At 34.5% G+C, this 26,463-nt stretch overlaps 1 protein-coding gene across 2 annotated transcripts in view; it reads left to right on the forward strand.

Annotated features, from left to right (window-relative positions):
- TMTC3 (transmembrane O-mannosyltransferase targeting cadherins 3) overlaps positions 1–21,927 on the forward strand; it is a 29,803-nt gene extending 7,876 nt beyond the window's left edge. For both annotated transcript variants that reach the window (XM_039704059.1, XM_039704060.1), the window contains 13 exons: positions 379–595; positions 1,646–1,864; positions 5,599–5,698; positions 6,400–6,515; positions 8,165–8,337; positions 9,179–9,431; positions 12,232–12,380; positions 14,242–14,362; positions 14,976–15,087; positions 15,792–15,895; positions 17,090–17,259; positions 18,034–18,260; positions 19,748–21,927. In XM_039704059.1, the coding sequence (XP_039559993.1) occupies positions 407–595; positions 1,646–1,864; positions 5,599–5,698; positions 6,400–6,515; positions 8,165–8,337; positions 9,179–9,431; positions 12,232–12,380; positions 14,242–14,362; positions 14,976–15,087; positions 15,792–15,895; positions 17,090–17,259; positions 18,034–18,260; positions 19,748–20,559 (2,745 nt within the window). In that variant the 5' untranslated portion in view covers positions 379–406 and the 3' untranslated portion in view covers positions 20,560–21,927. The remainder of the gene's footprint in view (positions 1–378; positions 596–1,645; positions 1,865–5,598; positions 5,699–6,399; positions 6,516–8,164; positions 8,338–9,178; positions 9,432–12,231; positions 12,381–14,241; positions 14,363–14,975; positions 15,088–15,791; positions 15,896–17,089; positions 17,260–18,033; positions 18,261–19,747) is intronic.
- Positions 21,928–26,463: the final 4,536 nt, after the last annotated feature.

The raw sequence follows: 26,463 nt of genomic DNA on the forward strand, positions 1-26,463 counted from the left end.
TAAATTACTCAGGATTCCAGAGAACTTATTTTTCATAGTTTATCAGTTTACAGCACTCTATTGAACTGCAATAGCTGTCTGCCAAAAGCTACATCACAATTTATTATCAATGCTTTTTTTTTTTCTTTCCCCACAAGTAAAAACATGAAGAGTAGCAGTGTATCCACCTTTTGTAAGGCTTTTTATGGGTAAGATATTTTAATGAGAGTACTTTAAACACTAAACCATGTTACATGTGTGACTTGAGGAACTTTTCTATCCTACTGAGTTATAGATATGGAGTGTCATTAACTTCTATAGTATTTCATGTCTTAATTTGACTTTTTAAAATCAAGTTTAGTAAGTAAAACTACTCAAGTTTCTCTACATATATTTCAGCTTTTGTCCATGAAACCTCCTTGAGAAGATGGCTGACGTAAGCCTGAAGGAAGCAGCACTAATAGTTGGTGTGGTGGCAGCCTGCTACTGGAACAGTCTCTTTTGTGGGTTTGTTTTTGATGATGTTTCAGCAATTTTGGACAATAAAGATTTGCATCCTTCTACTCCATTAAGAAATCTATTTCAGAATGACTTCTGGGGCACTCCAATGTCTGAGGTAAGTGATTTGTGAAACACTTCGAAACATTTAGGAAATTGAAAAAACCAGTGTTTTTACACTTCTTTTTCCTAGTGTTGTTTTAACAAAATAGTTTGGCTTTGATGGAATTTGGTGTTAGTGTTTTGTACAATAATATCAGGAACACATGTAGCTTATATTCTTTCCCTTTGTTCAATAAAAGAACTGGTAAGAAAATGAAGTTGTATTGACAGCACACGGCATCATGATGTTAGTTCCTATGTAATGACAGTATCAAAACTCTGGCCAATTTATTTTCTCCTGCAAAAATTAGATTTTGACATGCAAGGGCATTTATTTCTAAATGCAACCTAGAAGGAAAAATAACACTTAAACAACAAAGCTTGGAATTAGGATATTGATTCATTTAAATTTATTTAAGTATATATACATATATATAGATATGAATTCAGCGTTTCTGATTTGTAGCCTATGTGGAGTGGCTATGTATTATCCGAAAAGCTGCATTAGCATTGAAGCTCTTGGTAATCATTGTTAAATAGCAATAGCTAAATGATTTTGATACAATTTTAAAAGTCATACATGGTGTTATTGCTGAGCAAATGAATAAAAATTCTCTCCCATTCATACATTCTCTGCTTATCAAGGCATTCCACTTTATAATCTTTTGTTATGTTCATAACCTGTGGGGTTAGTTCCTTGTGACATACTATTTGCTAGCTATGCTAATAGACTGTGATACAAGATATTAATATAACCCTGTAACTAAAGCTTCCAGATGCCATTTAGTTCTGTATTCATTGAGGGTTAAATAAGTTCCTTAATTTCCCAGTGAATTTTCAAAAAGTACATTTTTCATGTTTTTACTGAAAAACATCCTTAACCATATCCAGTGGAAAAAAGCAAAAAAGCCTTTTTTTTTTTTTTTTGTTGGGGTACTGATTTCCATGTCTTTGTTTTGAAGGTAGAAGGAGATTCAGGTATGGATAAGTGTTTAGGAAGGTATTTTGGAGTGAAAGTCATTCTGTAAGTTAGTGGTGACTGATGGATTTATTTGTTTTCTTTCAGGAGAGGAGTCATAAATCTTATCGTCCCCTTACAGTTCTAACGTTTCGTTTAAACTACTTGTTCAGCGAGTTAAATGCAGTTTCTTACCACTTTCTAAATCTGGTCTTTCATGTGGTGGTTTGCATAGTCTTCCTCAAGGTCTGTAAGCTCTTCCTGGACAACAGGAGCAGTGTAGTTGCAGCCTTGCTCTTTGCAGTGCACCCAATACATACTGAAGCGGTAGGTACAGCTGTGATGTGCTTCATTTGTTTGAGCTGTGTTAATTAAACTTAAATTCCATGGTGTTTGTGTCCGCTTGTATATATATAACTTCAGAACATATGATTTTATTTGTACTTACTCTTTCCTTTGCAGTGAGTGGTGGAAGTCACAAATTTCCATGCTCAGGAGTTGTTTTATATTGCATGCAGTTACTGGAAAATAATTAAAGAAACATGAATTTAGTTACTAAATAATTTAGGCCTCTGCTATGCATGTTGGCTTTTATGACTTCAGTTTACGTAGACATTTGTGTTCTCTGATAATTCATACAGTATCCTATTTTGCAAATACTATGAATGCCTCTTAATGCATTTCCAGAATCCCTTGTGGCTAATCACCACGTCTGTTCTGTCTGCTTTCTTTTATGTCAATTGTCTGTCTCCGTGGGACTTTCTCTAGAATTGTTGTTCCTGTGCTATAGCCAGCTTAGGCCCAATTCTATTTGAACCTTCTGGTTTTTTAACATATAGCATACAAGGAAGAAGAAATACATTTCTCTCCTCTCTTCTTTTCTTTGATTCTGAAGGAATTCTTCACTGCTATTTTAAAAAAATCAAAAAGCTTTGTTTGTACAAGTTGTCTGATTATATACTTTTTAATGTCCATCCAGGCTTGCAATGTAGAGGAAATGAAGTCTTGTGATCACCATTCGTTAGATTTCTTTCTGCCAGAAAATCTGATAAAGCAGATTTGTGGCATTTTCTGCTGTTATTTCTGCTCCCCTTCAATTTGCTTTTTTCCTGGATTTCAGTGCACAGGTGTTGTGAAGCCCTGTCTTTTTTTTTTCTTTATAGTATTGGCTTATTTTCAGAAAACTGGAAATGTTGGATCATTTACTGCTTTGGAGGTGATACCACTGTATTGAGTGGAGAGAGTTTTTTTTAGGTGGGGAAGGGGGGAGTAGAGTCTTTTGATTTTAATAAAATGAGAGGGGTTTGCTCTTACTTAATGTTGTAATTTTTTTGGTCCTGATTTTTTGGGTAAAGAGTTTTCATCTATCTCTTGTATGCTAATTAGTACAGGTCCTTTTAAGCAATAATTAAGATGCCTGCATCCATGTATTTTGGACAAATTCTACATGAATTGAGTTGATAAATTTGGCTGTTATTTAAACTACAAATATATGGTTGCTAGAAGTTAATGGAATGTTTAAAATGAGGAAGTTAAGCATCTAAAAATTTCTGCTTACTCCAAAGCACAAACCCCTATAAAAACTTGGGCAAAATATGGGTTAAAAAAATATTTATTTCATTTGGTTTCTAGGTTCTTTGAAAAAACATGCTTTAAATTGCCAAATTTGGCTTTGCCTCTTTGTAGTAAATGTGCTAGGATCTTTGCAGCAGTGTTAGCAAGTTGCCAGTGACTTAGGTTAGTGGCTCACAGATTAGATCAGGTAGTGTAATTTTATCACTTTCATTCCAAATTTCAGTGATTCTTTATTATGCCTGAACTTTCAGATTCTGCTCGAAGTAGCAAGTAGCACAGATACTTTTAGTACCGTGCATCAGAGTTAGTTAGAAGGACCGTGCAAATTCTACAGCTCGTTGTGTAAGAGAAGGGAATTGTGTTAGGCGATGTGGCAGAGCGTGTGTAAGGCCTGGCGCGGCCACGCGGGGACACTGTAACACAAGGATCGCTACAACCCGGTGCTGGCTGGAAACACTGGGAAACTGCAATTCTGGTTAAATCCCCCTGCTGTGGTACTCAAGGAACAGTCAGATAAGGGCTTTTTCCTTCTTACCCGCACCTCTTTCAGTGTGTAAAAAGAACAAGTGGAAGTTTCCTTACACAGAAAGGAGGAGGTAATAATGAGGTGTATGTTAGCACTAGGGATTTTTATATCTTTTACAATTATAGTTGAAAGGTGTCTGGTCTTAATTCTTTAAAATAATCTCCTATGTAATAGTCACCCGCACAAGAGTTTGAAAACGCAGATACAATCCAGAAATATTTCAGCCCTTTACTTTCTTAAGATAAACAGATTTTTCCTGGGAAAGTTATCAGAGCAGGATAAGTAGAACATCATTTTCTGCTTGAGTTCAGAAAGAAGCTAGGCTCTTGCAGTGATAATATCAGTTTTTCTGAGGAAGACGTTTTTCAGAAATGAGTTGAATAACAGCATCATAGTTTCATTTGTCCTTGTCTTTACAATTGCAGTTCAGTATTCCTAGCTACTTTGCTACTCTTCTGGCCAGAAGTATGTAAACCACCTTTATAACTACAGGATGTCAACTAACCTTGTGAGTGCTGGAATTTTCTCTCATAAGTCACGTTTGTATCCAGAAATAGAACCTCTCTTTTGTTGGCAGTCAACTGTGGAGGCACACCAACATGCTTCATTAATGTTCTCTTTCAACTGATCTACAGATAAAGCTCTCTTTAATGTCTTAATGCTAGATGATTTTGGAATCCAGACCAGGAATCTTTGAAACATCTTAAGATGTTTTGGAAACAAATACTTAGATGCTCTTCAAAATACTAACACAGACTGTGGTGTTTTACCAACTGTGAAACACGCTTTGTCTGTGCGTGATTCAGTGAATCCTTTGGTAAACATGCAGTAGTCCCAAGAGAAATACTAGAGTATGATTTCAGATTCAGATTAGAATGCTTTTCTTTACACTGTGACCTTGGATACTGAGTTACTTTCTCATTTTATGCTGTGCTGGATCAATCATGCTTGACCAAGAATGTACGAGCAATAAAACTTTCTGGCTGGGTCCAGATGGTAAAAATTCTGTTTTCAGCATCATCGTAGTTAAATCATAAGCTGTGCGATTTTCTTAGCTAAATACGACTATCTACCTCAGGGCAGCATGCTTTTTTTCAGCCATGTTACTTGTAAGAATTTGGAAGCAGACAGAGGTACAACAGAAAAGGACAAGTAAGGAAGAATGGTAGTCCTAGAGGGTATAGGAGGCAACACAGTGGCTACTGCAGTAACCATGAGCATAATGACCTGTCTACCGTATCTGATTGTTTAGCTTTTTAAAAAAAGCTTTTTTTGAAAACAGTTCTTGAAATGGGAATGAATCTTTATTTCTTTGGGGATTCTGAAACAACCCTTTGCCACATGCACACTCTTCTCTGAATTTCATAAAATCCACTCCTCTCTGTCTCATCAAGGGAAGAGAGGTTGTGATTGAACACTGAGGCAGAAATGTTGTTGAGTACCTCAACCTTCTCCTTGTCCATTGTTACCAGTTTATTTCAGCACCGTTGGTGTGGGGAGGTACAGCTCTGACATTCCTTTTCTGGTTAATCTACCTGTAGAAACCTTTCTTGTTGTTTTTTCTGTCCCTTGCCACATTCAGTTCCAGCTTTGCCTTGGCCTTCCACACCCTATCTCTGCACAACCAAGCTTTGTCCCAGGTTATTTTTCCCAGGTTACTGGTCCTTGTTTCTGCTGCCTGGGCATTTGCTTCTTTCACTTTAATTTGACCAACAGTTTTGTACTCAGCAACATTGACCTCTTGCTTTCCTTACCCAGTTTCTTGCTCTTGGGGATTGGTAACTCCTGTGCTCTATGGAATACTTCCTTAGAGATCTGCTATCTTTATATAATAATAACTATCTAGTAATATATAAATAGCATACCTTGATTACTAATAAAAACTCAATAAATACGATCTTAAAATATCAAATAATACATACTTTATAATAATTATGGTTTTTCTTCTTTTATTTTTCAGGTAACTGGAGTTGTGGGCAGAGCAGAGCTTTTATCATCTATTTTTTTCCTAGCTGCTTTTTTGTCATACACAAAGTCTAAAGGGCCAGATAATACCATAGGTAAATGATTGACAAATAGAGATACAATTTAGTTTCTTTATCACTGATAAAAACACTCTTAAATCCATAATAGTGGTGAACTGGTTATTTAGCAAGTGTGTACCAAAACTCCTTCAGAGCCAAGATACCCATGTAATACTATTTTCCATTATAAATTGCATTTTTTTTCCCCAAGACTTAGGCAATTCTTTAATTAGTTTTATAACACCTGCCCTAGGAGATACTTGCACTGACTTTTATTACTGCAATTTAAGTGGAAGTGTGCTGAGATGCCTCAGATGGTCAGTCACAAGTAAACTCCAAAGCTTCAGTGCAGATAAAGGAGGCTTCCATCTTTGCCAGAGTCAGATTGACATAGTAAGAAGTCATGACTCCCTATAAAGTATTCTATTTGAAAAAGTGCTCTGGTGATTTAGGAAATACTGAGATATTTTGTTTTACTTATTATAAATTAGTCTTTTACCTTTCATTTATTTTATTCGGTTTAAGGAAGGCAATTTTAAAATTGATGCATGTATATTATTTTCTGTAGAGTAAAAGTAGTCATCTTTCATAAGACATTATATATACTAAACAAGTTTACAGAACATGGCATATTCAGATGTGAGGAGCCAAAGCCTTTACTTTTTAAAGTAATTTACTCCATTAAATGTGTTTTTTGTAAGATGGAACATTTTCAATAATATCTTCTTTTTTTGCAGTGTGGACACCAATTGCAGTGACTGTATTTCTTGTAGCTGTTGCAACACTGTGTAAAGAACAAGGAATAACAGTGGTGGGGATATGCTGTGTGTATGAAGTCTTTATTGCTCAAGGGGTAAGCTGTTGAAAAATAAAGTGGATTTCTGTTATGAGACTAAGTGCTTTGAAGCATCATATTTTGGCATTGATCTTTCTCACTTAAGTTTAACTCAATAGTTCTGTTACATTTTTTCAGATTTTTTTTTGAGTCAGTTCATGTTTGACAGTGAGGGAATGAAATAACTTCGGGGTTGTCCTTTATATGCCATGTGGAGATGTTAGTAAATATACTCAGTAAACACTTGACAGGTCTTAATACAAGCCTGTGTTTTTAGCTGACTGAGATTTGCAAATCCTAACATGTAACAGTCTTGATTAAAGTTTGAAGTGCATAAAGGTGGAGGATTATTTGGTTTTAATCCTTGTAGTAAAAATAGCATATTATATACAAATTCTTTTCATCATTTTCTATTGAGTAACCTTCTATAGAGTAGTCCTGTTTGAATAAGGAATATTCTTAAGAAATTAGTTGTTTTAAGAATACCCTTATCTATTTCATTTTAAGCACTGATAAGCCTTTAAATTAATAGTAATTTTTCCTTAAAGAAACAAGATTTTCCTGCAATTAAGTAATTCTAGACTTTTTAATAGCCAAAATAAATTAAAAATTAAAATGTAGCAATTTAAAATTTTGCATTCCATATTTTAAGAAGATTTTATAGTTATTATAAAATTTATAATAACTAGAAATTTTAGGAAGGAAAATTTTGCAAAAAAATGCACCAGTAAAAGCCAAAAGATTGTCTATCCTCGGGACAGATAATCAAGGACGAAATACCAAAATCACATAATGTCTTTTAACCTGCCTTTGCAGGTCTAGTGAATTAAAATACATTTTGCGTGCTGGATTTTTAAGGAAATCACCAGTACGTGACTGGTTTTCAGCCCACTCTTCCTTCCTTTTAGTAACTTTTGATCTGATTTTCAATTTCACTGAAGTTTAGTAAGATTGTCTAAGTCAGTTGAGTAGGAAAGGTAAAATGCAAACTGAAGCTTCTTCTGAAAGCACAGGTGTCACATGAACTTAGAGTTTTACCAGTCCTCAAAAACATTTCAGTTTCTGTAGTTTAGCCAGCCAGTATATCTGAAGCAATAAATCATCACCAGCAGAAGTCATGAAGACAAAGGGAAAGAGGTACACTGAGAAGAAATTAGCTTATGTAATGGGAAACCGTGCAAGATTATGATGTTCATGAGGCAAGGAGTCATGACTTACTGCAGTAGAGGCATAAAACAGCAAGCCAGGGCTAATCAGGAAGCAAATGGCATTTCTATCATTTGTAAGGAATTTTGTTTATAGGGCAAGTTTTCAGAGGGGCTGATAATTCTGAAAATAGTGATTTTTCTTTTTGACACTTTCTTTCATGGTTTTGATTCATTTGTTCAAGCTTCTGAAGATGGTACAATTTTTTGATCTGTCAGCACAAAATAGCTAATGGGTGTACAGGTTCAGCTGTGATAGTGTTAGCAAGAATACTTGACTAGTTTATTAGACTGGAGACCTTATTTTGGGGACTTGTCATGAAGGCACTAAGAAGCTGAATTAAGTGACTGTTGGGAGTAGATGTCTACAGAAAACTAAGGAAAAAAGCATTAAGTAGCTCGTATTTATCTAAGGAACTAATGAGTACCCTGACTGATTATAAACCATTTTTTAATTTGCAGTACACCTTGCCAGCATTATTGGACACAGCTCTACAGATTCTTCGAGGAAAGGGCAGTATTCCTTTCTCTATGCTCCAGACACTGTTGAAGCTCATAGTCCTAATGTTCAGTACACTCCTGCTTGTAGTTGTCAGAGTCCAGGTTATCCAGTCTCAGCTTCCAGTGTTTACAAGGTAATAGTAAAGTGGGTTTTTTTTACAGTTGTTTATAAATAAGATGTGACTTAATGAAGTTGAATGAAATGGCCAAAAATATATGAACTTAAGCATTATTCACCTATTTTAATATTACTCTTCAGTTTCTGTACAATACTGCATTTTTTGTGAAATTGCTAAATTATATATTTCGGCAACTGTTGACTAAAATGTCCAAAATATTGAGGTATCAGAGCAGGCAGCCATTTTAAAAAGTTTACAGTTGATAGTTCATCTTAGTAATTCAGAAATCAAATGTCTTATTGCTTAAGTATTTTTTATTGTCTCTTTATTTGAACCTTGGCTGAATTCTCCAAACCTCTTAAATTTTTCGTCTTCTACATACAGAATATATTTTACATTTTAAGTATGTACTATGCAGAAAATATGGTTGTCTTCAGATAGACTACTTGAAGATAAATGTATATGAATGACATTAGAATTGAAAAACTAATTTATCTTAAGTTTGAGCAATGTAGAAATGCAAGAATCTAAAACTGTCCCTGAAAAATGAGATTAACTATTAAAAACATGAACAAGGACCACTGAGCTCAACTTGAGATGTAAATTATTCTGTTTCTTCAAACTTATGTTGATTATATCCCAAAACAGTTTCATAAACATGGGGGAGGAGGCTCTGTCCCTCTCTTCAGTGAATCACTGTGCATGGTTTCACACCTGACAAATGCAGGAAGATTAGGATATTTTACATGTCTGTAATTAGTAGTTCTAGTTATGACTCTAAAGTTTGCCACAAAGTGAATCAAGATCATATCTTTCTTCATTAAAAGCTCCTTTTTTCTCCTTTCTTTTGCTTTAGGTTTGATAACCCAGCTGCTGTTAGTCCCTCCCCAGCAAGACAGCTGACTTTCAACTACCTCCTCCCTGTAAATGCTTGGCTTCTTCTCAATCCCTCAGAATTATGCTGTGACTGGACAATGGGAACTATTCCTCTTGTGGAGTCTTTGTTAGATGTTAGAAATATTGCCACGCTTACCTTCTTTTGCTTTCTGGGATCTTTGATGGTCTTCAGTCTCCGGTACCCTGGAGATTCGTCCAAGACAGTATTGATGGTATGAATGATGCACTGTTTTTGTCCTTTTGTTAAGAGTAAGTGGCTCAGGTTTTATGGTCACATGTGTAATCTGCTGTGACCCAGAGATACTATGAGCATCTCCTTTTAGGCCAGAATGAACACGTAAGAGGAGAATTGTCTAGCAACAAAACTGCTAAATTGCAATTAAATATGTGATTCTGTTAGAGATGAGAATAAATATGCCCCTTGTTATGTATTTGTAAACTGTATTGCAGCCTTTCTCACATATTCAGAGCTCAACTGGCACATGGAGGTTTTCAATAGAATTTAAATATGTTTCAAGGACCAGAATGCATTTTCATCCTGCAAGCTGTCTACTTTATTTAAATGTCAGTAGTCGTGATGTGTCTTTAGCAAGAGATTTGATTTACTTTCTCATAGGTGTAAAAGAAAGGACATATTTTTGCATTTAGGAATAAAGTTTCCACTTATGCTATTGTTGTTTTGTTTTTCTCCTGTAAGTTGTTTTCACATTATGAAAAACTAATTTTGTCAAGCTGTAAGATCAGTTCTTATGTCTGTTCACTATTATGGTCTTAAAACTGAGGGGGATTAACAGAAAAGAATATTTTGGAAGAAATGGGAAGGCTCAAAGGAGGTGGTATTTTTGATAAAAAACCAGTCATCAATTATTGATTCCATTGCAAATTTTTGCAAGGTGAATGAGAACCTAATACCATACTTTTTATTAATTCAGTGGTGAAATTATGTGCACAGCAAACCTGCATGCATTTATCTTAGTCTGCTTCAGAAATAATGCATTTTTTAGTATGTTAATCAGCAAACAAAAGTTTCAGATGGGTGGAAATATTTATGTATAACCTAAGATTTAAGTAGTTCTTTGCTAAGCAGCTGACAAATTTTGATGCACTTCTAAAAGACCTAGCATTACAGTTCTGACTCATATGTTTTTTCTTGTTTTGTCACTGAAACAAGGCAATATATTTCCCTAGAAGACCAGTGAAAATGATATCTGGTATTGCTGATGTAATTTCTTGAACTGAATTTGGAAACTGTGTATGAAGAGAAGAAATTATTGATATCATAAATGTGCAAGGTGCACAATTTCTTGGAAAATAAGTTTTACAGCACTTCAAATATGCAGAATAGTTGCATTTTCCTCCTTATATAAGCTGAGGCATAAGTTTTTGTCCACTGCACTGTTAGCAGGAAAAATGTGTGTGAGGTGTGGTTCACTTTTTATATAGGACAGCTCCTGAATTCTAAGGCTGTTTATTTCCCTGCATTTCTGTTCATTCCCTACCTGGTGAAGTTCACAAGAGGAAGGGGTTAATGGGTTTGTTAGCCTATGTTGGTGTAAGTCAGTTTTTGTTTGACGGTGGTATTTTTACATGTGTTTTTATTATTCCAAGTGCCATTTGTAGAAGGGATTTTCTGAGATCATTCACTCTGGCATGCAAGCCTCAATGTCACCTGACACAGTAGAGTCCTGGTTTAATGCAAGTTGTTTTCCTTTATACCTATGCTGTGTATGTAACTTTCAATATTATACTGATTTTCTCCAGCTTTGAAGTGCCTGTAAGCAAATTTTATAGGAAATGGGAATGCAATATTTTATATTAAATATTAATTGTTATGTGCTACAAAATGAAACAATAAGGTAGGCCAAAGCCTATTGCTGCATTCCAGTAAGCCATTAATATCCCCAGGTAATCAATGTATTCTGTATGTTGTGGGGCTCAGTTGTGGTTTTGTTTTCATGAAGCTTAATGAAATGCTGTGGATCAGCAGCTGAGCTGCGTTAATGATCCATGTGCATATTCTTGAAATATCCTTGAAATACAAGATAAAGTCTTAAAGTTTTAAATCGGTGTTGAACTTTTATATGTGTAATCCTGAGTTGATTTTCAAACTGGATTATTTAACTGGTTTTAGCATGGAAGAGGCAGTTAATGTCATGCTTAATTCAAGACAGCCACTTGTACTGAAAGTTTCTAGAAAGTTCTTCTTTCTTCAAAGAAAAATTTCATTTCTGTAGGTTTGTTTGTGTGGGTTTTTTGGGTTTTTTTTGTAACTTGAAGGCCAGATATTTTGAAATAATTATTCATGTATTTTCTGGAGCTAGAGATTGGAAATTTGCTACTTAACAGTCATCCAGGACTTAGAGCAATTGATCATGTCCACTTTCTTTGCAACAGATGGATTTGTCTCTAAATAAACACAATTTTTGATGAGAAGTCAGTCCTTAACCTAACAACTACAATTGTGCAGTTCTTAAGTTCATTGTAATATCAAATACTTTGAGGTACTCTTAGCACTCTTTCCAAAAACTGATGTTTATTTGGTGACTGATTCTGATTTTGTTATTCACATTTCTTACAGAAACACAAAACAGACTCTATTGTGCTGTTGAAATAGCTGCTTTGTGCCTCAAGCTGATACAAATTTTTAATTGTCATATAATGTCCAAGGTTCTTAAGCTGTCTTGTTTCTGTATCTGGAACTCTCACTAAAACATTGTTTTGAATTTAATTGATCTGTTGATCCTATTTATTTGCCATCTTTTTGTAGTGTAGTAAAGCAAATAGACTTTCAAGCCCTTAAGTAAGGAATAGAATCACTTTCAGGTTACTACTTGTCATATTCAGAGCGATCTCAATGTAAAACAGATCTGAATATTTAAAAAAAAAGACTGAATATCTGCTATTTATAGCTGGTTTTATGGCATTATTTTTGTAATTTGTAACTTGTTTCTTGGGTACAGTTTGTCACTGCTAATATCTTGATTGCTAATGTTATTTGTATTTCCTTTCTAGGCTCTCTGCTTTATAGTGCTACCATTCATTCCTGCATCAAACCTGTTTTTTCCTGTTGGATTCGTAGTAGCAGAGCGAGTGTTATATGTTCCTAGCATGGGATTCTGCATTTTAGTAGCACATGGATGGAAGAAATTGTCAAATAAAAGGTAAATAAATTCATACTGATAAAAGCCCTAATGGGAAAGCTTGCATAGCCATAAATATGGTTATCTTCTATAAAAATAATAGATTAGTATAAATCAAAACTGGTTTAACTTTATTCAAAGTTGATTACTGACTGAAGTTTATATAATGCACGTGAATCAGCCAACTAAAGTTGCTGAAAATTTTATCAGTAAAAAATTTAATTTTCAGAAATGCCATGCTAGGAATGGATATCAGAGCCATTTAGTATTTTTTAAACAAAACAATTCTTTGGTTAACAATTTCTTCTTAAAATTTGTGCTCTAAAAACATGTTTTGCACACGCTTTTATGTTTTCTGGTATCTTCTGCGTTGATTTGGACATATCTCCCACTGATGTGGATGCTTTACCCTTAGCCCAGTGGTATCCTAATGCCAGTTCAGACAAATGGAAAGGCAGCAATTTGCAGTCTGTTGTCTGCTATTGTTAGAGAGGAGGCCTTGCAGTAAAATGTACACTAACTGGTGCTGCTGAAGCTGATTGTACTGGATAATAAGAAATTAGTGATATGTTGTGGATTTCTCACAAATCCCACTATGAGGCAGTAAAAATAGAAGTGATGTGAAAGAAAGCAAGGAACCAGGAGAGGATGGCTGGGGAGAAAAATTAGGCAGCGAGTGTCATTTACTACAGAAACATCAGAAATCAGTTCTCTAAAATGAGAAAGTAAGGGTCCTTGCTTTAGAAATATGTGGAAAGAAGAAAACTTTCTTATAAACCTGATGGGTTTACAGATTATTGTATATGCCAGTTCTTATTGATCACTTTGGCAGTGGTTTAGAATTACTCTCTTAATTTTTCGGTTCCCCTTTTTTATATTTTTAAAACCAAACATGCTAGACAGAACATAGACATTTTGTTAATCTTAGAAGTGGATGGGGTGTGGGGTGGGGGGATAAAAAAAAACCTTGCTGTTTTTATTAAACCCTTGTCAAATAGGTAGCAGAGTGAACAACTGTTCCAAAAGCCAAATATGAGAAATAGCGGTTAAGGGTGAACACCTGTATGTTCACTCAAGAATGAGAGCTTTTTTAAAAACAAATTGTGTTCCTAACTCTGGGAAGGCTATTGAATGTTTGACATCTTTTTCATAATAGAATTAGAATCCAGAAACCAAATGATCAGCATGTTAATGTGTATGTTTTATTATCTGTCATGTTTAAACTCCAGAAAAGTACACAAAATGAAGGTTATTCCTAACAAACTTGTCACAGAGAGCAACCTTTGCCCCAGTTTGCAGCTTTATAAATAAAATTGCTAGAAAGACACTAAACCTTTTTCCAACTTTGATATTACAGTAGCACTAGGATTACATTTGCTTTTGGAAGATAGGGTAGCCTCCACAGACCTCTCCATTAGGGTGTGTTCTGCAGTGTGGGAACGATTTGCGATGTGTGCAGTAAAGAATATGTGTGGAATTGTCTGATGTGAAACAAAAGTATGAGATTATTTTTTAGTTGTTTTTTTCATTTTATAGCATTTTGTACAGTGTTTTGGAGAACCTCACTTTTTGGCATCATATTTATTATCCTAAATTACAGATAAGTTATAAGAGAAGTATAATTTCTGTAAACATTCTATACAAATTCTATTGTGTTGTGTGAATTGGACTTGTTCTTATTAAAGGACTTGCATGGGCATAACAACAAAAGCAGGTAAACAAAATTAATCTGAAATTGAACATTATTTCCTTTCAAACTCTGGAGTGTGCTAATCACAAATGTGATCCTTTGTTTGCCTTTTAGCATATGAGATACTTATTTGAATAAAAATTAGAATTGTTGGTGTGCTTACAACAAGTCTTTGTTTGTTTTATTTAATAGTGTGCTAAGAAAAATTTCTTGGGTTTGTTTGGCTGCGGTGCTATTCACTCATGCCTTAAAAACACTGCACAGAAACTGGGATTGGGAGTCGGAGTACACTTTGTTTATGTCTGCTTTAAAGGTACTGTATTCTGTTTGGAAAGGATAATGGGAAGTTCTTGTTGCTGTTCTTAAAAAGCTGCAGTGGAACATTAGAAAAATGGACAAAAATTATGCTTGTTTCAACACATTAATTTCTATATTGAAAGTATTGACATCTAATTAGTTGCTTTTGGGAATGCTCTAAAAGCAGTGTGATGCACTTTGAGAAATTCCTATGCAGAAAATAGATGATAATTTTTTTTTGTGTCAAAGCAGTTGAATTTATTCTCCTGTCTGGATGAAAGCTGGATATGCTTCAGTACGAAAATCTACAAAAAGTTTGAGGCATAGAATTATTTCTTCTAAGTTCATATGGCACGATAAGGCAGTTGGCAAAATATCCCATAACAGTTAAAATTAATTTTAAGGTGTTTGATATTTCGAGGAGCAAATAACTAAAACAAATTGATGTTGCACAAGATCAATGTAATCATTCTGTGTATAGTGTCCTGTTATTCTTTGCATATAGAAGCTTGATGAAATTTGTCATTTGCAATACATTTTAATGTCTTAAGATATTATTTAAGAGAAACTCAATTGTTAAGTAATTTCAACTGAATACCTTACGCTTTGGTATCTTTTTCTGGTTTTAGGTAAATAAGAACAATGCAAAACTATGGAACAATGTGGGGCATGCATTAGAAAATGAAAAAAATTTTGAAAGAGCTCTGCAGTTTTTCATACAGGCCACGCAAGTGCAACCAGGTAAAGCTTTAACTAGTTGCCATCTCTTCACTCCTGGTATTTAAGTATACTTAGCTTACTAACAGCTTCTCAGTGGACTGTTTTGCTTCAACTGAACGTCAGACAAAGTCACATAGTAAGTTAATTCATCCAGGATTTTTGGAAATAAACTAAAAAAGTCATCCAGAAGAAGTTTCTGTGTATAAAAAGCTGGAAATACTTTCAAAACTCTTCCTTGTATGACATTCTTTATGTATTAACTTGAGCTGTGATTTCTTATGGAGTATAAATATGGCTTTATTTTTTTATTCAAAACTAAGGAAGTGTGCAAGAAAATGTTAAAAATCTCGATAATACCACATTTAATCCATTTTACTTATTGTTACAAAGGAAGTTCTAGGCAGTACTGAAAAATCTTTCCTTTCAGAAGATTAATAAATAACCTCCAATTTATATGCCTCTATTATAGCAAAAAAATCGATACAGGGAAGTATGATAGGACCTTAAACTTTTTACAGTTTTAATTTTATAATACCTTTATAATTCCTGGTTAAATTATTAGCTTCATAATTAAGATAAAAACTGATAAAATTGCTTTCTTCTTTTGATGATGGAGATGTATCATCAGAGTACCTGTACTTCATGCTACTCTGAATGCAGAAGTGTTTAATTCATGATACTCAGTGCATGGAAATATGTTAAATTCCATTCTTTTCTTTATTAAGATGATATTGGTGCCCACATGAATGTAGGAAGAACTTACAAAAACCTAAACAAAACGAAAGAAGCTGAAGAATCATATATGATTGCTAAATCATTGATGCCACAGGTAATTAGTAACTTTATTTTATCTACCACCACAGCACAGGACCGATATTTGTGATATATTTTTTTGTTCTTTTCCTATGGCTCTGTGTGGATGTATATTGTAAAGTTTATCAGTGTTCTTTTAAAAGCTATATATGAAAAAATTAGGCTGTATACACTCATGGCTGTTAAAAAATGCTAACTTGGAGCTCTGCTGTAACTGTTTTAATTTACTTTTTATAATGCTGTGTTATGTTTTGGGTTTGGTTTCTTTTGTTGTTTTTTTTTTTTTCCTGAAATTGAGGTTGTAAAAGAAAGCAGCACCCAAAACCTACAGTTTCTATTCACAATTGGTTTATTTTCACTCACAGCTAATACATTGATGGTGACTGAGTTTCTGAGCCCTTCAGAGAAGGCTTAAATACAGCATTGGAGGTTGGAAAAGGTAGCCACAGCAGCAACAAAAAAAATTTGCCTGAATATGCTTTTACATTCATGTGTTTTGTTACCTTTTCTATTTGTGAAATTATATTTATACCTAGGAGATTTTACTTGTTCAAGCTGTTGAGAGAAAAAGAGACTAGTATTTGGAAGAATGTGTGAAGGTAATAAAAGCTGTGGTGAAAATGAGACTGGCAGCAAAAATTAGCAGCCAGTTGAGTAGAAGCATGGCAATTAGAAGTTTGTTCTGTTAAATATGAAGATTCTAAATGGATAAAGTATAAACAGTACAGCGGTTGCAATGTCATAGCATTTTCATCTCTCCTCACTACTTTTCTATATCAGTTGGCAAATCATTGGTTGTAAAATCTTATTTACACTTTTCTTAGGCTGAAGGGTCATAAAAAGGAATTAAAATGTCTGACAGAATGTCAGTTTAGGGTGTAGGAAATATTTTTGTGTGACTGGGGAAAGTTTTGCAAGGTCTGTTTGGTTTCAAATGGCTATTTACATAAACCAAACTAAGTACTTGCAGAGCTTAAATATTGTACAAGTTTTTTATTCTTTATTTCTATGAAAACATAGATGATATTCTATGTATTTTTCAATATGATTTTTCTGGAAAAAAATTGCTGTTCTTTATCATTATCAAGAGCCTACACAATAATGTCCAGTAGTACCCTAAAACAAATGTAGCAGAGTGAAAAGGAGTTCCATACTGATCATCTTTCATATTTTTCCTCATCTGTCTTTGGTACCTGTATTATTTTGACAGATTATTCCAGGGAAAAAGTATGCAGCAAGAGTTGCTCCTAACCATCTAAATGTTTATATCAATCTTGCAAACTTAATTCGAGCAAACGAATCTCGCCTCGAAGAAGCGGATCAGTTATATCGACAAGCAATTAGTATGAGGCCGGATTTCAAGCAGGCTTACATCAGCAGGTATATTTTCTAATTTTAGAGATATGTATTCTTGAATAAACTTTTTTGTATTTGTCATACTGTGAATACTATTTAGTTCATACAGTTCAATTAGCTTCTGAAATTGTTGCATTTCCAAGTGAGAAGGTGAAGATTTGGGACAATAATCAATTATTCATTACAAGTCCTGTTCTTTTAAATTTCTACTTCAAATGGCATATTTCCATGTAGGTTTTGTATTCAAACAATACAGAAAGACATTTCCATTAGATTTCTTCATGAATCTGTAATTTCTAACCTCATAGTTTAGTTTTGAACTAAAAAGTTTTTGGTTAGTGTGAACCATAGAGCTTTCTTTATACTTTTTTTTAAAGATGGTCCAGAAAATGCAAGTCATAACTATTTAGTTGACATTATTGCGTTTCAGTTAAGAGTAATGTGGATGAGGATATTGAGGCTTCTGTCCACTATTTTGTTTGTTGTGATTCCCACTGGGAATTAGGGATGTTCAAAGATGCCTGAACTATAGCTTTGCAGTGTAATTACAGAGCCAAATCAGGCACGCTTCATCACTTCCTTTTTTGTTCTTGTCCTGCTTATGCATTTGTTTTACACCAGTTTTTGAGAACTGAAAACTTTAAGAATAGAACATAGAAGAGGGTCTTGTATTGTTTTGTGCTTAAAACTAAATTAATAAAACACTGCTTCTGGCATCTACTCTCTGTAGGAAGACAAACTTTAAAAAAACCTGTTGATTTTCATATGAGTAACAAGAAAAGTATGGTTCTTCAACAGGGGAGAATTACTTTTAAAAATGAACAAACCTCTGAAAGCTAAGGAAGCTTACCTTAGAGCTCTAGAGCTCGACAGAACCAATGCAGACCTGTGGTACAACTTGGCAATTGTTTACATTGAACTGAAAGATCCAACAGAAGCCCTGAAGAATTTCAACCGAGCTCTGGAACTCAACCCAGCGCATAAACTGGCATTATTCAATTCAGCACTGCTAATGCAGGAATCCGGTACGTTAATTGTCCCTTCTGTGCATATTGCATATTTGCATTTATAGGATCCATACTGTTTAATTTTTTTTATTAAGTCTTTTGGTTTTGGAAAGGAGAAGTACATAGCATCATCAGAAAAGAAACTGTTTATTACAGCTTTGTAATTTATAGTGTATGGAATTGGTGCAAAGTGTACATATACCTTACCTGATCAGCATCTTTAATACAAGTGCTATTTTACAATGTATCTTACACATATAAAAATACTGTTAATCAAACATCCTCAAAATAATGCCTGTATAAAGATAGTACTTAGTAAAATACATTTAATACCTGGTTCGCATTTATAGTGCTTGACTTAATTATTGACTCAAAAATCTGGCTTACGTTTCTGGGCTTAAATCCAGCTCTAGAAATACGAATGTTTTCATAGGTTTTTCTGTGATACTGCTAATTAGGATGAATTCAGTTGGATTTTCATGAGTTTGTTTTTTCATATATATAGATCTGTGGATAAGGGTGAATTAAGGCTGTAGCAAAGAGTATTTGGCAGGTGAGCTGCTAATATTTGTTTCCCTTTTGTTGAGATGGTAAACTGCCCCTAAGAAAGATAAAAGAGAGTTGATTGAAGCTGAAGACACTTCATAATTTTCCATCTCTTCTCACATTATAAATTAGGTAGTTCAAGACATGCCTTGTTCCTTGTCTGTAGAAGTACAAACACCTTCAAACAAGCAGAAGTATTAACTATTTAGTACTCACTTATTCATATTAGAAGGTGCAATATTGTTTCAGGGAGTGAAAGAGGGCAGGTGAAAGCAGCTCCCCTATCCTTCAGTAAGTCTTTCTGGAATTCGTTACTAAAATATATTCATTGTATCATTCAGTAAAATAGCACAGACCACAAGCATGTCTAGCTAATCCTGGGGTATTGTCAGATAAAATTTACTAAATCTTTTTTAAACTTTGGTGCAAATTAAAATATAGATGTTACAGGTTTTATTGTTTTGGTGTTGGAAGATAGCTTAACCAGCCTACATTAGAAGTCACCCTATGTGCTCTCTGTCTAAACTCTTTCAATCTTATCTTTAATAAAACGAGATCTTCCACTCAAAGTTTGCCTCTGTAAGAGCTGGTTTGTCAGATCTGATGTCTGTTGTGCATTCCATTTGCTCAACTGTGCATGAAAATAATTTCTCTTAAGCTTGTAGAGACACCTCTTGTACTTGTTATACCAAACCTCTAAATATCATTCAATAGCTAATAGAGTAATGATGCTGACTTTGGCTAGAAGACAACTGTATATAATTTCATTCTATAAAGAAGGTAGATAACATTTGGTTTTGCTGTTACACAGCTATGATGAAAAGTAGCATTTTAAACCCTTTCCCTTTTACGGTTGCATTTTAATTTGTATGAAGATTTGCATTTTAGAGTTTAAAAATCCTTCAGCATAAATGTTTCAGGAAATATCTTGAGAATTAAATGCATTTTCTGTCACTTAGGTGATGCTCGACTTCGACCTGAAGCTAAAGAAAGACTGCTACGTTATGTGAAAGAAGAGCCACAGGACTCAAATGGATACTTCAATTTGGGTATGCTAGCAATGGATGACAAAAAAGACATGGAAGCAGAGACGTGGATGAAGGAAGCTATAAGGTTACAACCAAACTTCCGAAGTGCTTTGTTCAATTTGGCCCTGCTTTATTCTCAGACAGGAAAAGAATTGATGGCTTTGCCTGTCTTGGAAGACCTACTGAGATACTACCCTGATCATACCAAAGGTCTGATTTTGAAAGGAGATATCCTTATGAACCAAAAGAAGGATATTGTTGGAGCAAAAAAGTGTTTTGAAAAAATTTTGGAACTTGATCCCAACAATGTACAAGGAAAACATAATCTTTGTGTGGTTTATTTTGAAGAAAAAGATTTAATAAAGGCAGAAAAATGTCTGGTTGAAACACTAGCACTGGCACCTCATGAAGAGTATATTCAGCGTCATCTAAACATAGTTAGAAGTAAAATTGCATCACTTGGTGCTATGGAACAGTCATCACTTCCATCAGATGGGACTGCAGCTACAGCAGCAAAAAAAAATTCTGTTCAGAATTTGAAAGAAGCAAAAAGTGAGAAGACAACCACCCAATCAACAGCTGATAATAAAGAGCACTCAAAAAATAAGAAACCAACAGAGAAAAGCAGTGTGGACAAAGAGACTCCCAAAAAATCTACAAAAGAAATCAAAGACATTGAGAAAAAGAGAGTTGCTGCATTGAAAAGACTAGAAGAAATTGAGCGTATATTAAATGGTGAATAGTCTTTACCATGTCACAAGAGAATAAGGGGAAATATTATTTTTAATTATTGCTTAATTTGTGAGCCAACTGGAAAGTGTTCTCAGTGCTTTGAAAATAGAAATAATGTTGACTGCATATCACTTATCAAGCAGCAAAAGGCATTACAATGCTCTATGTGAGAAAACCACAACTTTTAAATATGATGGAGGGATGGGTGGGAATTGAAGGATGAAGGGTTGAGAAAAATCTTCAATGCAGAATCCTTAGTGAGAAAATAGCACTCATAAAAGTCATTGGTAGTCAGGGATATTAAGTAATGCTACTTTCAAAGACTTAGTGGAAGAACTGAATGGTGAATTAGTGGGATAAGCCAGACATTCCTTCTTTCCCCCAACAAATCTGTTTGTATTCTCATTATCTACATTTCAGTTTAGACATCAGCTGAAATTTTTCTAGACCTCTGCTGAACAAGAAAAACAGTTTTTCTTTGCATTATTTGTTTCCAGAACTTAACAAAGTCATCAAAATGCCACTGGATGTAGTATAGGAGGATGCAACAACACACTAAAATTTTCAGTTGCATTCTAAATATGGAATGATATATTAACTTCTAGATGTTCTTTATTTACGATGCTAATGGCTTGTACTCTCTTACCTGGTAAGAAGTCTTATGGTGCTCTTAAAATCTTTAGACTCTGCTTTTTTATTTTAAAGGAAATGTGTGGGGTTTCTTCAGCTGTCAATCATCTGATTGTTTTCAGAACTTGTTTTCTAAAGGGTGGTTTCTTCCCCAGTTCATTGAATGCTGATAAATGCACTTTGGTACAGTAACCAGTATGCTATGCAGTAGTCTATTTTGTTGACTTTGTATCAATGGCTGTGGATTGACTCCTTGGTGTAGTAAATTCTTCCTTGTTTATAGCAATCTGGTTTTACTATTTCTGTCATTACAACAGTATTTCTATTCTCATGACTTTTTACAACACTAATATAAGCAATGTTTGCTCAAGGCGGTGTGATAATAATTAAACCACTGAATTTAGTCATGTTTAACACAAGACAATGTAGGTAGTGTTCTTTCAAATACTAAGTTCTGTTGTTTTGATACTTTGTCTTGGGTGTGTGGTTTTTATTAAATATTTATTTTGACTACTAAAATATTCCCATTTACACTTTTTCACTAGTGCATCATTTTAATTTCTTACACAAAACAAAAATCTTTCAAATTTCAGTATTGCTTTTTTTCTTATGCAATGTATATATTTTTGTTTAAATATGGTACTGATTACCTAAACCCAATGTTTTCCTCAATTCTCAGAAAGAAAACAAGTGTAAGAGATAAGTTCACTCATAATTTTCACCGTTCATTAAATCTAACTCTTACTCTTCATGTTTTGTCTTATTTCATGATGTGGAAGTATTCCTTAACAATTCTACCATTTAAACTTAATCCTTTCCATACCTGCTCAACTTTCTGCCTCAGGCAGTAATCCAACTGTAAGATGTAATAATTATCTCTGTGGGAGAGATCTTAAATGGGTAAAGGGCTTCCTTGCACAGGCCTTTTATTTATTGCTTATCATTCTTAAAGTTAGCACAACAATTGCTTGCATAGTAATAACTGGGGAGGTGGGGGGAAGTGTGTTTTAAAAAATGTTATTGACAAGCAGCTGACAGGAGCAACTACATGGTGTGCAGCTGTTTGTCATATAAAATAATATTTAAATGCTGCTTTTAAAGAAGTGCTCACAGGAATCTGTTGACCACACCTTGAAAATCACTTCTGTGAATAACTCAGATAGTTGCACCTAAAATAGCAAGTATGTTGATTTTTATAGAAACATTAACTTGCATATTAAGTCTTCCTCCAAATCTTTGTTTTAGAAAAAGATTGGCCATTGTTCTGGGCAAGATGAAGGGACATTCATGTGAAAATGGCAGGAACTACATAGTATGAAAAGGGAGTCTGATAAAGAAGGTCAGGATTCTCTTTTCTTCTATATGGAGAGCTCCTATTATTGCCATTGCCCCACCATTTTTATTTGGTGAGTAAATTGAAGAGGGGAATAACGACACAGTCTCAATCTGTGCATCTGAGCCTCAGTCATGTTTCATCTTGACCTTCCACGTAGCACTTTAGCTACTAGCAAGAACTGTTAGATTTATTGGTGCTAAGAAGTGTCATGAGGTTTAACTAAAATCATCAGATGGATGGAAACTGAATGTTGCTGCATGTCTTTCAAGTCTGTTCCCAAGTTCTATTCCCCCTTTGTCCCTCTCAAAGAAATGTTAGTAAAAACAAGTACTTTGACTAACAAGTTTTATTTATCCTCTTAGGATGGGTCAGCCATTTTAAAATTAAAGGCTTTCACAAGAAAAATGGTTCATTAAATTGAAGTGACATAGCTTGTGAAAAACTTCCAAAATAGCATTTCCACCTAGAAAAATGATCAAAAAGAGTAATTTTGGCTTTTTCTGCTTGCAGGTAGAACAGAATAATTGACAGGTATTTTTCCTCTTCCAGTTCAACCTATCTTTTCTCTTCCTGCCATCATCATGTGCAAAACACCATAAATATCATCCCTTTTCAGAATTCCCCAATTTCACTAAATATGCCAGGAGTAGGAATTTCTATGAGTTGGACAGGCATACTAAAAGAATTTGTAGTTCTCTATTCATACAGTGCAATTATTGTAGTTGCTGAAAAAATGGAATGGATGTCTTGTATCATCTATGCATCCATATGCAAATTTTTTCCCACTTACACATACAGCTGCATTTTAAGTATTACACATATTTGTGCATGTGATTTGAGTACAGGCACATGCATTTGTCAGATTATTTTTTGGATCTTTTGCAGGTGAGTATATGCATAGATAGACTCATAAGCATATGCATTAATTGGATATGCATGCATGTAGTTGGGACACTTGGATACCTAGAGGTTGTGCAGTTGCAGAGGGGCAACAAAAAAGTACTTTTGTTAAACAAGAACTTTTTCTTTCACTTCCCTGAATTACTTCCATGTCAATCTATGACAGCCTTGTAGCTCACATGCCTTCTTCAGGGGTGTGGACATTTGGGCTCGAAATGCAGGTATCTGTGCCTTCCTGAAGTTTCTTATGGAAAGACCCAGTGAAGATCAAAACAATTCAGGGAAGTTTTCAGCCCATCCCAGTCTCTTGCAAACTTTGCATTGCACAAAAGCTCCAGGAAGGGTCCTCGTTTGGGTGAGTGTACGTGGCTAGGCTTTTCCTTATAAGTTCTGTAATTCACTTTTGCCTGGCACAATGTCTGGAATTGCAGCAGAACCTGCTATTCCAGGAAAGTCCTGCTTCACCTGCTGCTATGTAACCAAAACTATGCTTGGACTTTGAGCCTAGGAACCCTGCTTTGCTTAGACAGAAATCTTGAGAACGGAAAGGCTGTAAGACACCTTCCACCCATCCTTTTCCTCACTTCCTTCCCATACAAAAATACAACACTCTCTGCAGTGTTTCAACTACAGGAAGAAGAACCTGTCCCTCAAACATCCAACAGAGCTTATAAAAACATAAGACATTCCTTCTTGAAATCAAAATAACTTAGTATGTTGCAAATAATCTTAAATAGATCTTGTTTTAAATAATCTTAAATAGATATGACATTTTTATAGCTCTGAGTGTTAGTGCAGTTAATATTCTTAAAAAAATTTAAAACTGCTTTTTACAGTCTAGCATCTGTGTGCAAACTAGTGGTTCGGCATGTGGGTTATATGTCCCTTGCAAACAGCCAGAGGAAATCACATACAGATATCAACTAACACAAAGCAATAATGACAAAACCAAACCAGGAGAAAAAAAACAAACAAACAAACAAATCAGATAACTTCATGCACAATTATCTTGGTTTGAGAGCAACATAATAAACTATAATTTTTCTGGGCTAGGAAATCATCCCAGAAAAACATATTTAACCTTCTCTGGCATGGTCATAATTTAAAAGATTGCTGGAAAGAGAGTTAGAATTTATGGGTGCCATCTACTGTCAACTAAGGAATTCTGTTTAGCATGAAATTAATATCATGTTATTACTCTAGCATAATGCAAACAACTGTTAGCTGCTACATCTTTATCAGTATAAGAAAGACACTACCAAAAAAAAAAAGGGGAGTAAAAAATCCTTATTCATCTTGTGTCTTCACCAGTGCTTACAGAACTGTAATTGTCTTTTGCTAATTACCCATACAGAGACACTAGCATTACATCAAATTTAGGGGTTACCTGCTTGCATGGGTGAGTTCAGTCTTTTGTGGTTATGGACAGAAACAGAGAAATTAAAAGCTTGGCTTGGGGTATTGCATGCAAGACTACACCTTGACATTGAGGAAAAATGTATGTATACTTTCCAAAATTTTAGTTAGTCATAGATCACTGTAGCAGGCAATTTGGTGTATTTGATACAGTTTTGGAGGGTGATACTACTTAGAAGATTTATATGAGGCTATGAATTCTGTAACTGTAGTAAATGAAGCCTTGAAGGACTCCACATAGTACTCTATGCATTGGAATAAAGCATGTTGTTCAGATATCCTACCCCTATTTAGCATATATGTTTGTTCCTCACATGTAATTATCAGGGTATTGTATTTTTAAATAGGCATGGCAAGGTATTTTTACATGAGTATTCATCTGCTCACAATGAGAGTAGGTGGAGGAGGAAAATACAACAATTACAGGATGTCTTACCGAACGTAGAAGTCATAAATCTTGATTTTAAAATACCATCTAGAACATGCACTCACCTTGATTTCATTTGCAGTTGTTAACCCAGCCTTACACTTTAGCTGTACGTGAGCACCAGTGGAGCACGATCTGTAGCACCGACTCCCCAGTACCGAGGGCTGGCAGGAGACTGTGACCATGGGAGCTGACAGATTGGGGGATTAGTTGTTACCACTCCTCAGCCTCCAGCTGAATAACCAAGGTTTGCTTGTTTGTTTGGGTGCACTGCTCGTTTCATCTACAGCAATATCAGACATTATGGTTGATTATCTCTGTTTGCAATATTCAGTAATTTTTCTATTGATAAAAGAGGCTTAAAGGGAGCTTCTGAACCCCGTTTCTATCCATTGAACAAATTTTGAACAGGTCTGGAATACTGGGTTTTCTTCAACTCTATGCATATGCTTTTATCAGTTTTCTAGTATAAATAGCTGCAAACAAATAAATAAAAAGAATGGAAAGGAATGTGACAGCTTAAATCTCATTAAATTCAAATACTGGGCAAAAACATAAAAGAAGCTGAATTCTGTACTACTTCTTTAGACGTATTTTTATGAGAGGGTTTTTATGAAGTTACAGTATGATCTGTAACACTGACTACTATTTGTATAATTCACACTGTATTTCTGCCCCTTGGGTGAATATAGTCAAAGTTTTAGTACAAATATTTAGGTGTAAATTTACCATTCAAAGGATAACCCTTCAGACAGTTTAACACATATTGCAAAGGAGCTAATTTGTACATTCAGGAAAAGCAAAAATAAGTATAATTGAGTTTAGGGAGTTTTTTCCTTCTGATCAATATACATGAAAAATTACTTTTGATCCAAAAAATAGATGTATTGCGTGGAGATAAAAGCACCACTGACATTACAAAGATGCATAAATATTTTTCAAAGATCTTCAAATTATCTACAAGTGGTTTATCTTGTACTAAAAAAAATCCTTCTTTCAATTGAATTCCTTTATATTTTGATTATTTTACTGACTATAAGACCTCTTCCCCTAAATAATAGTTGTTTAAAAAATTCTGAGTATAGAATTGACTGATGATCCTTCAGCTTACAAGACATACTGTGACTAGAAAAAGAGAAAAACACATAAATCAGAAAGCAACTGAAATGCAAGAAAGCAAATGGGGGAGTTTAGTTTAAAAATTAA

Source organism: Passer montanus, unplaced genomic scaffold, assembly GCF_014805655.1.
Source record: "Passer montanus isolate IOZ18808 unplaced genomic scaffold, ASM1480565v1 scaffold17, whole genome shotgun sequence".
Taxonomy (NCBI): Eukaryota; Metazoa; Chordata; class Aves; order Passeriformes; family Passeridae; genus Passer; species Passer montanus.